The 15706-nt window shown below is 36.2% G+C and overlaps 1 protein-coding gene and 1 pseudogene across 9 annotated transcripts in view; one reads left to right on the top strand and one right to left on the bottom strand.

The window, feature by feature from the left end:
- The window catches only part of LOC111320922 (octopamine receptor beta-2R), a 37723-nt gene extending 22992 nt beyond the window's left edge, over nucleotides 1–14731 (top strand). For 6 of the 9 annotated variants that reach the window (XM_088763143.1, XM_088763150.1, XM_022923659.2 and 3 more), the window contains exons 2-4: nucleotides 1844–1915; nucleotides 2537–2585; nucleotides 12888–14731. In XM_088763143.1, the coding sequence (XP_088619269.1) occupies nucleotides 13157–14149 (993 nt within the window). In that variant the 5' untranslated portion in view covers nucleotides 1844–1915; nucleotides 2537–2585; nucleotides 12888–13156 and the 3' untranslated portion in view covers nucleotides 14150–14731. Of the gene's footprint in view, nucleotides 1–675; nucleotides 1024–1843; nucleotides 1916–2536; nucleotides 2586–8475; nucleotides 8620–12887 lie in introns of those variants that run through there. The other 3 variants (XM_022923658.2, XM_088763158.1, XM_022923661.2) reach the window with 3 other exon arrangements.
- Nucleotides 4081–10614, bottom strand: LOC148743171 (uncharacterized; annotated as a pseudogene).
- Nucleotides 14732–15706: the final 975 nt, after the last annotated feature.

The raw sequence follows: 15706 nt of genomic DNA, 5'->3' as shown, positions 1-15706 counted from the left end.
ATGGGATTTCAATTTCACGGGCAAACAGAAGAAAGCAAAGATAAAGTTATCGGTGCTATTTGTATTTTGTATAAATGCTTGCTTGGATGAGATATTTTATTTGTCTGTGGACGAAATGAATAGTCAATTAAAACAGAGTTAACGGAATTTTAGTTTTTTTCTAAGCATCCGAGGCCATGAAAGATGGAAAGATCACATTAATTTTTCTTTTTGAGCACTCATCCAAAAGAAAAAAACTTTGTAAAATCATAAAAGCGGAAACCTAACGAAACTAGCCGATTTCCAATCATAGATAGAATGACCTTGACAGTTGAAATTAGAAATTTTAAATAACGAAAACTTTTACTTGACCATTAACAAGAAATGTTCAACGTTACTTGTTACAAACACGATTCACCGTTTGTTTGTTGGTTGAAGCTACTTACGAAACAATTACAAGCATTGACCCGGCAAAAAGTCATATCGGTAATAAAATAATTAATTCTCTCCTGGCCTCGTTTGTTCGGTCAAAATAAACATTTTCAGCGCTATTGAAAGAGAAAGTAATACTGGATGTCGGAACTAACATCAAAGTTAAATGAAGTGCTATTTATTTTCTTGACACTGAATACTCTTTCTAATGGCCAATCCCTAAGATCGTGTTGTCGTGAAAAGGCAGGTTTTTTGAGGGATTTGTGCTGTATGAAAGAGAAGTTGGTTGCGTGCACATTGCGTTACCTTCCTTTCCCTTGGGGTTCAGTTTGACGTGCCATAGATCTCCTTACATCCTTGCACAGTCGGTCCTGGTTAACATCAGTCGATCGCGGTTCCGTCTGATGCAAGCCGACCCACGCAGTTTTTCAGTGGCATAGTGATTGTTTTGGACCCTTTCGCCCTCGCGAATGTTTTAGTTCAGAGGATCTGCAACGCAGAGGCAGTTTGCTCACTGACACTGTCGACGTCCATTGAAATAAGTCAGATCTCTTTCTTCATTTTCCTCACTCGAATCGCACAAGTCCTACAAAACATTTTTCTTAGTGCAAGGTAAGATGTAGGATGGTATTTTCTTTGCAATTTTTATCCGTGACTTGGCACTCACGGGATGAAAAACACCGTGTGATTCCAACAGGAGTAGCTTTAAAAAGAAGTTCAAATGCTTCGCTGTTGAGCCATGGGCAATAAAATCGACTGTCGGCCTTGATTTTTTATTCTAGAATTTGTAAAGCCATTTCTACGTCATGCTTGAAATGCAGTTAGGTGTTTCCAAATCATCGATCAAAGTGAGGACCAACAAACTGAGGAAAATGGACTAAACTGATTACTTGCAAAAGACGTAGACCCAATGATATTCGCAAATATTTTTCTCTTTTGGTGTGGACCTTACTAGGGGCTCAGGTCCTTTTTAATGTTACCTAGGTTTTCATCGTTTTTGAAGTTGTTTGTGTTTTTTCAGCTATAAACTTCAGATAACACCAACGTTTAATTCAACTCGATAACGTTGTTTTCTCTGGTAGTACCACTCCTATTTTGATTCACATTTCCTCCGGTGATGTAATTCATAGTGACGTATTTGGTGTTTCTAGTTGGTTTTCATTTGTTCCCAAATGCTAAAAGGCTTGCTGTACATTACTGACAGAGCTAATTAGCGAAATCATCTAGACCTCTTCGAGCTTCCTGAAAAGTAGAATCGGGAAAAAAGGAGGCGAACTAGCAAGTGATTACATGTTTCTTTCACTGTTAGTGGTTGCTACATTCACCATTATACGTTGGCTATATCCCAAAATGTCAATCCAACTCTGTTAAAGCTAAACAGGGTATTTTTTTTCCACTAGATAACTATATTTTTTTTTCGGTTGATTTCTAGGTAGCAATTGTGGCTTGGCGATATCCATACTTATTTGATCACAGTTGAAAAAACCCAAACTGCGTTTCCCAGGTAAGCAAAAAGTGTGTTATCTACTAGGAAACAGCACGATTTTGTTTTCCAAAGGAAATTAAAACAATAAAAGGAATTTTTTGGCAAAGTGGCAAAAAAGCTGTAGACGTAAGCCTCGGTAATAGTTTGCGAAAGAAACTTTTGTTTATTTTAATTCATTCCTTCCTTTAAAGCAAACTTTTAAGGTAAATATTTCGTTTCCAGCCTTTTAGGTTGAAAGACCGGCATTGATAGGTGAAATGACATTGCATTTGGAAGACGTTTTTCAATTAAGAAAAGAAACCTTCAAATGTCGTGACATGCTTACTATTCCAGGAGTTGTTTCAAGCATCACGACTTTTTTTTTTTACGAGGTTCAGTTAGCTTTTCAGTTTGCATTTGCATACATAACGAGCTGAAAATAGATTCACCTTAAAAATTCACCAAGCCTGTTATTAGGATCAGGTGTCCACATTAATGTAAACAGGCCGCAAACAAAACACCGGATTAAGAAACAGCTAGATCTAGATTCTAGAAGGTGTAATGGCTCCATGGTCACTGTTATGCGGTTGATAATTATTCAGAAAAAAGATAAACTGTTTGTTCAAGCATTCTTATTGTCGGTATGTATACCCTTTCTAGGAAAAGCTGCATGTCTGCAGCAACTGCTTGGATTATTTCTTCCGATTCAGTAAGTAGATACAACTAATATATATTTTCTTTTCTTAATTTCATGAAATTCTTGATACGAAGCTTATGTAATAGATCCACTTTATTAGCGTACCGGTAAGCACTGTTGCCATAAAACCGCCTCGTAAGCTGTTGCAGATCCAGATGAGATCTTTAGGCCTGTACTTTGACGTTAACCAAAACACAATTACATTTAAGCCAACCTCATCTATATCTCAAATTGAGATCATCATATCTGGCATATTGCTCAGAGATAACTTTACAAACAGTTACGAAAAAGCTCTTAGTATTTAGGCATACGTTTCTGAGATTCTGTTTGGAGAATTTATTTGAAAATTAAATGAATTGACTTTTGAAGGCCTACTGGACCAAATGAATTGACTTTTTTTTAATGAATATAAGTTCTTCCTGCAAGGAAAGAAAGTAAATATGTATATCGGACTGAGAAATGGGTGTTTAAAGTTTTCATGAGTAAGTACGGATAATTTGCATGGGTTTCACGTATCCCTTTTTTGAGTGTTTTCCGAGAGAAAATCGATAAAAATTTCAGAGGAAAATTTATGCGTTGATAATGTTCCTTTCGTGACTCAGAATGTCCAAACACAGCTGGACTGCTATCGTCAATTTCTTTCTTGAAAAAATATTTGATTAACTCTTTCAATAGCGTAATAACCAAGGAGGCTGAGTAAACTTTTACATTTAGGTCATAACATGTAAATGTCCTTAAGACGAAGATTTTTCGATTTTTTTTAAGAAGGACCAGAACGAAATGCTTTTTTTTCTCTCTTACCGACCGAGAAAATACCATTTTTGTTGCACAGCACGTGAAATATGAAAATTAACGAACTAATACATCATAGAATATGCTTAAGCGAATGACACCTTTCATGGTGGGTGACTTGCATTCAGAGCATTGTTAGACTCAGCACCTGTTGGTAATTTTTTTTCTTTCAATTGAAGCAATCGATGGCATCATTCTAGAGAAATTTCCGTAACTCTTCTCAAAATTATTGTCCTCTGATCCGTTTAGATAGATATTATTGTTGATGTTATTGTCATTGTTTTTGGAGTTGCTGTTGTTACTGTGGTTTTTTTTCAAAGATATTCAAAGGGAACAGTTCCAGCGTGATAAGCTACAGACTGAGGAAGGTGACTTAAGGCTCCTTCAGCAATTACCTTTTGTAACGAGTGCGTTGTAAAGTGGTTGAAAAATACAATGAAAATAACGAATTGTGGCAGATTGGCAGAATATTTACCGGTTCAGTTATTGTAGCTAACAGCTTTTTTAATGAGAAAGTGTACAAGTTGTTATTGTTTAACTTCATATGCAGGTAGATTCTCCAGTTTTACCCACATTAAGTGAGTTATATTACTCACTTAATGTTCATGACGATAAAAATCAACGGTAAAACACGACGTTTCGATCGTGCTTCGGTCATTGTCAAGTGAATGGAATGAAATACAGTAAAGATATATATATATACACGTAGGAAATATAAAAAATTTTTTGCAGGTGTAAACAAACGATAAAACTACAAAGAAAGTGCTAGTAAAAAGCTAATTAAAAACCTTAGCACGAATTGAATCAGACTGTACATTGAGAGCAGGTCTTAGCTTGTGAATAAAAAACATCTCATAGACGAGACAGTCAAATTTGTTCGTGCACTTCATTAAGGTGCTAAAGTTCTTTGTAAGATCCTTTGGAGTCAAAGAATGTTTGTCGCGAAAATGTTTGCCAATTGATGAAGAGGAGTTTTTATGTTCTTCAATACGTTGGTGTAGATGACGGCGTGTGAAACCAACATAACCTGCATCGCACAGGTCACATTGAGATTTTGTAAACAAGGCACTGTTGGTTCACAATCGGCGGCTTAGCTTCTCGCAATTTGAGGTCTCGACCAATATTCTGGCTAGCAAATACAGGTTGTAAGGTCGTCTGGATCCTATGACTTAGATCTTTAAGTTGGGCACGAACAATATCAGCGGATGCTTGATCTTTATACGGTAGCACAACGCGAATGGGGTTCGATCGATCGCTGACAGCAGGTTAGGAACCTGGTTGATCAGATACTTACAACCAGTTTCCTTAACGTCGTGTTTTACCGTTGATTTTTATCGTCAAAAGTTTTAATGTTCATGGAAGGAAATTGCAAGTCCACCAGTATTTTTGTGAGCAAGGAAGTTGTTTTTAGTTGGATGAAATCGTTTACCTCCCGCAGAAAGTATTTTCTGATTAGCGTCGGACCACGTCGAAATGAAGTTTTAAAACAAATCCTCGCTTGTCGATTTCAAAGTATTACGATAAAGAAGCTTGATGTTATGGGCAAAATATTGTTGCTTATTTTTTCTTGGCCAAGTACGATGATACAAAGCGACTTGAAATTTTGGATTTCCTCATAATTCAACTCGTTTTCAATGTACTTTTTCCTCATTCAGAATAGTGAAGATTGATTTTGAGATCATACGGCTACGAGAGGCAAATCATCATAGGAAAACTCGCCACTTGCTAATTTTCCCTTGTTTCTATAATTGAAGCTGATTTGCAGAACATTTTTAAAAGGATAACATATCCCAGAACCTCGCTGTGTGTTCGAATGTAATGTCATCAACATGCAGCTTTATGTTGCAAACTGCTGTCAGCTGGGGGTTTACCTCATCGGAAAGTTTTTGGCACAATACCTCAATCCGACATTGGAGAGTTAAATGAGAAGGTACTTACTGACGCCTTTCGATTTGAGAATTTTCCAACGAAAACAAACTGTTGACTTAACACTCAAAAACTACAAGAGACTTCAAGGTTTTTTCCACGCAGCCCCAAATCATATAATTCGGAGGTCCATGCGCATCTGAAAGCCTAAGGTTAGGATTTTTAAGTATTTCTGTCATGAAAAAAAGTTTCAGAGGTGTTTCTCATGGAAGGAAGAAGAAATCGCATGACTGAGGGGTTTTCGCTAATTATTGCTAACGTTGAGGTTACTAAGGATACATGAATCAGTGCGCAATTTTTTTTCTTCATTGCCAATTTCATAGTGTTGAACATTTGCAGTTAACTGTGTCAAGGGAAGTCTTTTCGTAAAGTCTTCATTTGTTTTATTTTTGTAACCCTCTCTATCATTCATGAGTTTATCGCAATTAGTGTGGTCGACAGTTTCTTCTTCCACTAGTGCAGCTTTTGTCTGTGACTTAATCCTTCTCACAAGTAGTTGTCATGGAGCTTCAAAGAGCTGAGAATCGTATCATCCTTTTTGACTTTGGATTTTAAATCTTGGGAGGAAAAATAAGCTTTTTCACCTGTCCATGTTTTTCATGATATTTATATTTTTGTTGTACTTTCGTTTCTGTAATTACCATTTATATTAGCTCTTTGGTATCAATTTAAAGACTAATGCCTCCTAAGGAAGCTCACTTAAAAAAAAAAAAAAGTACAAATAAGAATGAAAAAACAAAACCTAATTATCCAAAGATTTGAATACCTGTGTTGGGTGTTTTATAAACTATTTCCCAATTAGTTGTCCTCACAATAAACAAAAATCCATTATGATGAAAGATAAATGCATATTGTTTTATGTATTTTGCAGAAGTTTAGAAAGTTGCAAGGAACTTATTATTATGATAATTACTATTTATTTATTTGTTTATTTTTAGCCTTTTACATAAAATATATATTTTTTGATTTTGTGGAGCACAATCAGCTTGGTTAGACTGTCGAGAAAATTTTCGCGGTGATCCCATTTTAAGTCAACCCAACAGTCTATGAAAGCTTCTATTCATTTTTTGACAATAAAAAAGGCAATAGCAAATTAAAAGTTTTCAATTTTAAACAGCATTCTTAGCCTAGAACAAAGTAGAAAATTGATAAAAAATATTGGTTTATCCAGATTCGGGCAGTCCATAATTAAGTTGAACCAATCTTTAGTAACTAAATTGATTATTATCTAGCAAATGTCAGGTGAGGGGAGGACATCTAAAGGTAAAGAGGAAAGAAAACGGCTTAATTCGTCTTTCAAGGTGCATTTCTCCAGTATTAGAAGTTTTTGGGAAAAAGGTATTGTTTACTTAAATTTTCACTATCCTTCGTTATTGTCGTGCGAGGTCAGCTCTACCATTATTTGTCAAAACTTCTCTTCATGTCTTGACAACATTGCGTGTGCTAAGGTGTGAAAAACGAGGGCCACAAAGAAAAATTGATATTTACGAAAATAACGTCAAATTAACAGTGTTAAACTTCAATGTTAATTTTTTTTCTTTTTTCTTTTTTTTTTTTACTACAGCCGTTTTTATGATGTTGTACCTCGCAATAATGTGTTTTGTAATCTTTTTTTACTTGGACAATCATTTCTTTTTGCAACTCTCGCTCATGTTTAAATTTCTCTGAAAAATAGGATTTTTTTGTTGGGCTAGGAGAGGGAAAGAAGTAGCTTTCTCAGCGTAGACGTACAGCAAGCAGGAGAAAAAGCGGATGGAAAATTATTGTTTTTGTATAGGTTACACTGCGAGAGAAAGGCTTGTGATTTAGGCTTAACTCTAAACACTAAATTGTTTCAGTGGTATATTTCGTGTTTTTCTTTTAATATTGGATAGACCCGGCGAGCCTTGAAACAAATTAACAGCATTGTTCGTTACGACTTGAATGAAAGATCATCGCTTCTCGTAGATATGCAAATTATGAATTGTGCATTTTCAAATGAAATAAAAAAAATAAAAAATAAAAAAATAAAGCCCATAAAGGTAATGAGGCGATAGGTTGAGAGAAATTACAAAAACAGAGAAGAAAAGGTTGATTTCGATTGCTCCTTAAAAGTGCTGAGTGCATCTGTCAAACAAGTTGGTTTGTTTTCACTTGATGAGCGGCAAGAAATTGAATCGTCGATAATTTCTTGAACGATTTACAGTGGGCGGTCCTACATTATTATTAAAGTATTGAACTCGGGACGTATGCTTCGCACGGCAGGAATTGTTATTTTAATATGGTTTTCACGGCTGCCTGGCTGGAAGAGTTAGAAATGTTAGTTCTTTTTTTGGCTTAAGAAAAACTCGCGCGGCGAGGTGAAAACATAGGAGAATTGCTTTTGTCGTGTTATTTTAAATTCGCATATTACCTGGAGAAAGTTATAGCGCGCAACTCAGTATCACGAAACTGCATTCGGGTTTCGTGCTATGGGAATTTTCAAGGCGTTATAGACGGTATTTTGCATGGAAGCCATTTTTCATTCATCAGACATCCTATGTCTGCTCTGTTGTTCTGAAATGTGAAATCTGCTGTCAAACTGAGGTGAGTTCCTTGGTCCGTTTCTATTTAGTGGAAAGTAAACCATTTGTTTACAGCTTTTTGAAAGGTCAAGGGCTATAAAATTGACATCTGATGGACAAAGTGAATGATGTTTATTTTTCTAATTTCGAGAGCATCACAGAGAGTTGATATGTCACCAGAATGTTGGTGCTTTAACAGCAGAGTTTTGGTGATGCAAATATATTTCTCTCAAAACTGAGATTTTTACCCTATTTTTAGATTTTCCAACAGTTTCATGACCAAAACAAGAATTCAGATAAGAGCTCGGAGTAATTTCTTTCAGAAATATGATGTAAAGTAGACTGGAAGCGGCACCAACAGCTCGAGAGAATTGTTATTTAGGTCGAGTTCTTCTCCCTTCTTCTTTTTTGTGTATTCGTCATGCCATGAGTATCTCTGTTTCATTTGTCTGAGATCTGAAGAAACGTCTGGATGAAATTGGTCAAAATATCGTACATAAGAAATATAAGATGTTTGCTTCGCTAATGCGCAACTGACTGAGCTGTTTATAATCACAAGTCAAGATATTTGAGCCAATCAACGCACGTGTTATCCCAAAGTATTGTTTTCATTAAAATATATGGCGACTGCGCGCACTTGAGTGCACAACAGTAAAAAATTCAAGCTTCGAGATAAGATATTTCGCCAACCAGTAAATACTCAAACAAGCGCACTTTGCACCGATAATCGCAATTGTTAGCGTCTTTTCTCCTAACTTGGCAGCGACAGAATTATCGCCAATCAGGTATGTGTCGCATTTCGTTAAGTTGCCAGTCGTCCCAACTAGTTACAATGATATTACAAATCGGGCTTAAAAATCATGGTATTTTCGACTTCAATTAATATTTCATCTTCACTCAATGTTAGTTGCTGGGATTTACATTTTCATTTCTGCCTGCAGAAAATGTTTTTGACTAAGTCCCTTTCAAAAAACGGGGATGAAATTTCGCGTCCAGAAATGTTATGTCTGAAGTCTTGTTTACCCATAGTTTCCCGGCGAATGTTTCAAAGTATTTCTCTCAAAAATTATTATTTTCCAACAGAGCATAGGAATATTCCCTTGACTTTACCCTCCTGCGTGTGTTGAAAATAAGAAAAATGTCAATGGCAGCACGGCGGTTTAGCCGCCCGTTGGATCGAGAAGGAAGTCGGAAGTTTGAAAGAGACTGAATATAATCTAATTTGAATTGTTATTATGTTAAAAGCCGCAGGGGGAATCAGGATTTTTCCTGGCATCATCTCCATCCGAAATAATGACTAGGGCAAAATGACAAAACCCAAACCTGTTAGGGTTTGCATTCGCAAATTTTGTGACATTTTGTTCATCGTTTGCTGATTTATTGTCCATTAGAGTCAAAGAATAAAGCATTGATAGGTGATAAAGCGCTCATACAGATTACCATTTATTCAGTTCGGCATCAGCCAATCCAGCAAACTCTTCGCGCACTTGTTTACGTCGTTTGTAAAGTGTATTCACAGGCATCAGACCCGTGGGCAGAATACACAGCGCTTATCGTCGGCGAATGTTTTCGTAAAATATTCAGAGACGATTAGTGAAATAGCTCCGCTGACAATCTCTGCCAGTGACTTTCGCGGGGTCAAACAGGAACACATAAAACCCAGCTATCGCTATCTGATGCCGGATAAAATTAAAAACGGAAAAAGTTGTTCACGCAAATGTTGTCTTAAAAGTCTTCAGAGATGATGAGTTTGTAAACAGTTCACAAGCTCTGCCAATGACTTTCACGAAGACAAACAGGAACACATAAACGGCCCCGTTAACGCTATGCTGGATGAATTACGGAACAGAAAAAATTGTGTGCAAATTTATTGGACAAGAATCTCATTCTATGATCAAAACTGCGACAATTTTTTCTTAATCGCAGATAGAGAGCGGAAAGTCTTTTATGCCTTTGCTGTCGTAAACGAATATTACGTCGTAATATAAGCTTGAATGTGACATGAAAACAGGCATGTATTCTGAGCGAGCAAATAATGCGAAGGCGCCAATATTTTCAGGCAGAAATGGATTTTAAACGAGTCTCTTGTACTAGTATTTCGCACTATAATCGCTATCAACCGTGGTCTAATTTCACTGTGATCTCTTTTTTATTTTATCTACCTTCTCACACAGAGAATTTACACGGCGTAAAATTCATAACATTTGTTCACTAGTATTATTGAGTTGCTATCTATCGGTTCGTTCCGGTAATCAGCGATCATCTCTACTCCACACATCGAGAGCAAACAAATTGAAAAAAATGTTGTTGTTCAATGAACAGTTCGTAGAGACCAATGAGGTTTGACTAAGCTTGTAGGTAATGATAATGATTAAAATAAAACTGAGAACAGTTAGTAAATGTGATCATGAAGGTTTACAATGCGCGCATGTGTAATTTTTAGAAAGAAGATCATCTCTAAGTAATAACAATAAGCCAATAGATATACCTGGAATTATGTGCCACAATAGGTTTAGTGGATGAGAATGATTAGCGGTTGGTTGTATTTGGCAAAATGTTTTACGAGCTGAAAACTAGCCTTGTTATGTACTGTAAACAAGTAAATGGAATTGATCGATTTTAGCACGTGGATGACAACAAATAACGAGATGATACTCTCAGGTAAACTAAATTTCGTTTCGTTTTGTTTTTGTGGCTAATTCATTTTTTTACAATTAACTGGAGTTAACCTATGAGAAAGATTTCTTACCTGTTATCAACTGCAGGTCGAAATTTGACATATTCATAGATCTTTTTGAACAGATTCCTTTACGGAAAATAAGGAATCAACAAAGACTTGCCTCTTTCCCAACGTGTTGTTGATAATTCATTTAATGGCGCCCAACTGGTCTCTAAGAGGCACGGATTCGTACCCTGTCTATTTATCACGCTTTTTTCTGCAATGCCTGCAATTGCAGTTTGCCAGTGAGGCTTCATTTCTTTATTGTTTGTGCACTTTATTGCCTGTAAAATGATTGCAACACAAAGTGTACACCCACGATGGATGTTCATCGATAGTAAATTAATTAATTTCTGTACGGCGAATCTTACTTTATGAGTTGTGTTTAATTTCCGCTCTACTTTGCTAGTCATAAGTGATAATTCCTTTTAATTCGCTGACATTGTTTCAAATAAACCTAGAGCTAATTAATTCATCGAGGTGAATTTTTTTTTTCATGTTGAGCATCAATCCGAATTTTTAGAGTTGAAAGAATTACGTTTGTTAAAGTTTTCATTTGTAAATGTTTCTCTATTTGCAATTACTGTTGAATGAGAGTAAGTAAAGTTCTATAATGTAGACATGATCAGTGCAGGCAGGACTTGTTACCCAAGGAATGACTAAAACAACCACAACAGAACAGATTGAGGAACAATTTACCTCCAATTACACCTCTACAAAACAAACGTTTGTTGAAATTTTGATATGAAGTGTTTGAATTGGAAAGAAAAAATAAAATGATGTAGACACGTAGCCTTTTTGCTAAGAACGTTTATGGCTTTGTTTAATTCATGTCACCGGGTATTTTATGGAGAACCTTTGAATACGAAATTATGCCTGAATTAGACCATCTCATCTAGAAAGAGGAAGGGAAACATTTTATGCTCCGATTCATAAAACGTTTGAAGATCCCAAACTATAATTATTTTGGTCCTAATGATATACATGCAAACATTTCATTTCAAACATGCTCATTAGCCGAGAACACATCAGTTAATTAAACAACTTAAGAAGAAATCTTGTATGTAATTTACCGGTAATCACACGATTTTTCTCGTACAATTTGAGATGAATCAACACTCGTAAATTTTTTAAAGGTTACAAATGACGGGCTCATGCAATTTGGCTAGCCTTCGAAAAAATTTTACAAGTGCTGATTTATCCCAAATTGCACTCGAAATCAGGTGATCACCTATACATGTTGTTCATGCCCCTTTCACAAATATCTTAATCTCCACATCTCCAGGTTATTTGCCATACTTCAATGAAAATTTCTCTGGGTCCATTTATAACCCTGAGTGGACTCTATCTATCGAAATTAAAATAAAACCCAAACAAGTTTATACGATCGAAACTTTTCATCAGACTTTGAAAATTAGATGAACAAAGACGCTTCTAATTCGACGGACAATTCGTTTCATTACATTTTTTCGAGGAATGATTTTAAAACATCAGGCATTAACATTTGTAAGCGACCATCTATTTTCTCCTGTTGGAAACCAAATGAGATAAAATTTAAAATTTTAATCATCTTGGAAATTCCAAATTTTCAGTTTTAAACTTTTAAGACTTTTTGGTATTAAGTCTAATTTTTTGATTACCAAAAATGCGGCCAGTTTTTTATTGCGTAGATTGAGCTACGACCCTTTCTTGGGACAGTAATTGGAACTATTACTGACCAAATTGATTGGAAGGACTCTGACTGTTTTGAGTCGTCTCACGGTCTATAATTAACACCACTTCTGTAATAATGGGCATTTATGGAAGCGAATTCAATAACTACGTAAACCTTGGATTACATTTAAAACTTAGAATCGAAATCAAAGAGTTCTTTCTAAATGATACAAATACAACATTCATATTTTATTTTGCTCCTCTGTTTGCTTTTAATAAAACCTGCCTGCATCATTTTGAGAAAGCATAAAAAATTAATACCGTAATAATCAGAAGAGACTGAAGTTTCATCAAACTTACAAATTGAAATGTCAAGTTTAATTTATATTTGTTTCCAAAATAGCTTAAAAGAAATTCAGCTGTACATACTGGCAATTTTAAATTCAATTGTAAATTTTCACTTATTCTTCTTTAATAACAAAGTATGATTTTTACTTTTATGCGCATATCGTCTTTCCTTTAGAATCTACTGCGAGCAGATAATAAACTTAATCCTTACAATAGTTTTTTGAACAGCAATCTCTGCTCAGAGGAAGTTCGAACCCAGCGAGCTAAAGCTATCTCATTATTTACTTTAATTTTGTATTACAATTAACGATGCCATCTTTGATTTTCTTGTAGACGTTGTGTCTAAGGTGTTGAAGTGAACAATGAAACAACGACAGACCAACGATTAATCTCCATCGAAGCAATTTAAACTGACAAGAATCTGTGCAAGTTTTAGTTGCAACTCTTACCATACTGAGGTGTTGATTTTACCCCTTGTTTCTCAAAAGGATTACCAAGCTGAACTCAGGAAGTTTTTCGAAAAACCCTTGAACGCGAGTTATCGAATCAAGCTGACGTAAAAAATTTCCTCATTGTGGCTGTAGATCAAAGAAACGAATGTCATGAGCGCCAACAGCAACTCTAGTTCGAATCCGCCAGACAAGTTCGACACCGCTCATATCACCCTGTCGTGTACATTTGTAGTGTTGATAATTCTTTTAGCTATCGTGGGCAACACATGTGTCATCCTGGCATTTAAAAGATTCCGTCGACTTCGTCGTGTCACAAACTACTTTGTTGTTTCACTGGCTCTAACAGATATTCTGGTGGCTGTGATATCTATGCCAGTGTGGGCAGCTTACATAATATCTGGTCCATCGTTGTTTATACAAAGGCAGTTGATACAAATACTGTGGACCTCGACAGACATCATGGTCAGTGTGGCTTCAATATGGCACTTAACTTTTGTCAGTATCGACCGTTACATATGTATAACGGGACCGCTGTATTATCATACACGTATGACCAGCAAGCGGGCTATATTGACGCTTGGGACCATATGGTGCTACTCAATCGTAGTGGCCTCTTTAGCGCCTACTTTCTGGGAGTTGGATCTCTACACCTTGATGATGGTTGTGCTGAATTACGCAGTCCCTGTCATTATAATCCTCTTTGCCTACCTGAATATCTTCAGAGCTGCTCGTTATCAAGGAAAACAAATCGAGTTGACCATCAATGGAAAGGAAAGGCGTTTTTCAATTAGCGCCGAGGTAAAGGCAGCAAAGACGCTTGGAGTGGTGATTGGCGCTTTCATCATTTGTTGGTCTCCTTTTTTCGCGCTTAACTTAAACTACTACATCTGCCATTGTCCCCCACCCCCTCTAGTTGTTTCAGTTGCCAAGTGGATGCATTTTGGAAATTCCATGCTCAATCCTCTTATCTACGGAGTAATGAACAAGGATTTCAGAAACGCCTTCAAGAGTCTATTTACAGACCATTTTCAGAAATCTTCTGGGTTGAAAGGCCGCAGCATGGGGACAAATGCAGATCAAAACAGCCGTGGAAGCAACGAAGAAGAAGACAAGATTCATTTGCAGAGTGACACAGGACTATAGCTTGAATTACGTTGTTATTGTTTTATATCGAGTGAAATTGTGATTTTGCATTGACCATCATCTACAAAAAAAATTCGATATTTTCCACCAATGTTGCATTCTGGGTTAAGGGCACGCTTAGAACTGTTCGAGTAAATTTCATTACAATTGTATAAGTGTACTTTCGAAGTCTCCAATCGAAAAAAAAATGAATAACCCCTTGAAAGAACAGTTGAGTATGTCAAAAGGTGCCTTTTATTTACTTCGAGGAACGAAAATATGTAACAATAGCATCACTTAGAGGCTCCACCCGCATCTTTCAAATAATATTTTACTAATAATAAAAAATATATTATTGTGCTCCTCATAGTAAAATATTTTCCCGTCTTAAGGGGAATCAGTCGTTCAACATGACAACCCCATCTTGTTTTATAGCAGTCGTATTTACTTTAGTATGATCGTCAAATTACGAGGTAGAGATATTTATAATGTTCTCAGTGTTTTATCAATGACAAGTTGTGTTTGCCAATATACTTGATGCAATCCTTGACGTCTAACAGCTCGTAGATCTTTATAGTCACTTAATAAAAGGCCGTTGTACAAGTTGTTGAGTCAAGGAATTCAACCATCGAGAAAGTTGTTAAGACATTTGTGGTGTATTTAATACTGACATTAACAGTGTGTAAAACTCCGGGTTACAGCTCACACATGGCAGGAAAACTCAACTAACTCAATCGCACACAACCTTCTAGTCACGTGACGACTCTACTAGTCCCAGGACCCCACAACATTTCAGTAGAACTAGAACACTTCAGAGGCTCTTTTGTTTGCCCTCGTTGGTGAAAAATCAAAGGTGTCGTCAAATTTAAGCAAGGTAAAAAAACACTTGGAGCCATACCAGCCGTGGGTTAGTTTTAGGCTCTCCTCTTTGAGTTATCCAAAAATAAATCTGCTGCCACCGACAAGACTGAGGACAAAATGAAGTTTTCTCCAAGATTTTAAACAGATAGAACAATGCCATCGATGACGTCATCTATTCAGTCCCTTTAGTTAAGAACCAAACAAAATGCGTGCTGTATTAACATCCGTAGCAGTACTTTTATTCCTTGTGTTCATCTTAACTTGAAAAAAAAAAAACAATTCTAGTATTTTTTATTATCGCTTAGTCAGCAAGCCAGTTAGAATTAGAACTGAATTTTGCAGGTATTCTTGCCTCTCTGAACTATATTTAGCTTTAGCTCGGAAAAGCGAAAATTTAATTTTACGCTTTGTAATGAATTTGTAATTTGTTAGTGCATCTGCAAATCAAGCTATTGGAAAGTTTTTATTGACTCCATCTGCTATGTGAGGAGAGCGCATAGATGAGAAATATTCAATGAACATTGCATGCATGAATTGACCTTTGTCCTATTGTCTTCTTGGTTTATCTAGAGGCAAATAATATCACTTAAGCAGAAAGTGGTTCTTCCAACGTGAGTGTGTCTAGCCATTTGTTTTTCATTTGTCACTATAGGCGCTGAGTTTGCATAAATATTTCCCTTAAATATTCCGACGTTCCTCGTGGGCACTTGTGGGCAA

Source organism: Stylophora pistillata, chromosome 1 (assembly GCF_964205215.1).
Source record: "Stylophora pistillata chromosome 1, jaStyPist1.2, whole genome shotgun sequence".
Taxonomy (NCBI): Eukaryota; Metazoa; Cnidaria; class Anthozoa; order Scleractinia; family Pocilloporidae; genus Stylophora; species Stylophora pistillata.
Note: the sequence above shows the minus strand (reverse complement) of the source record. Positions and strands in the feature narration are given on the sequence as shown.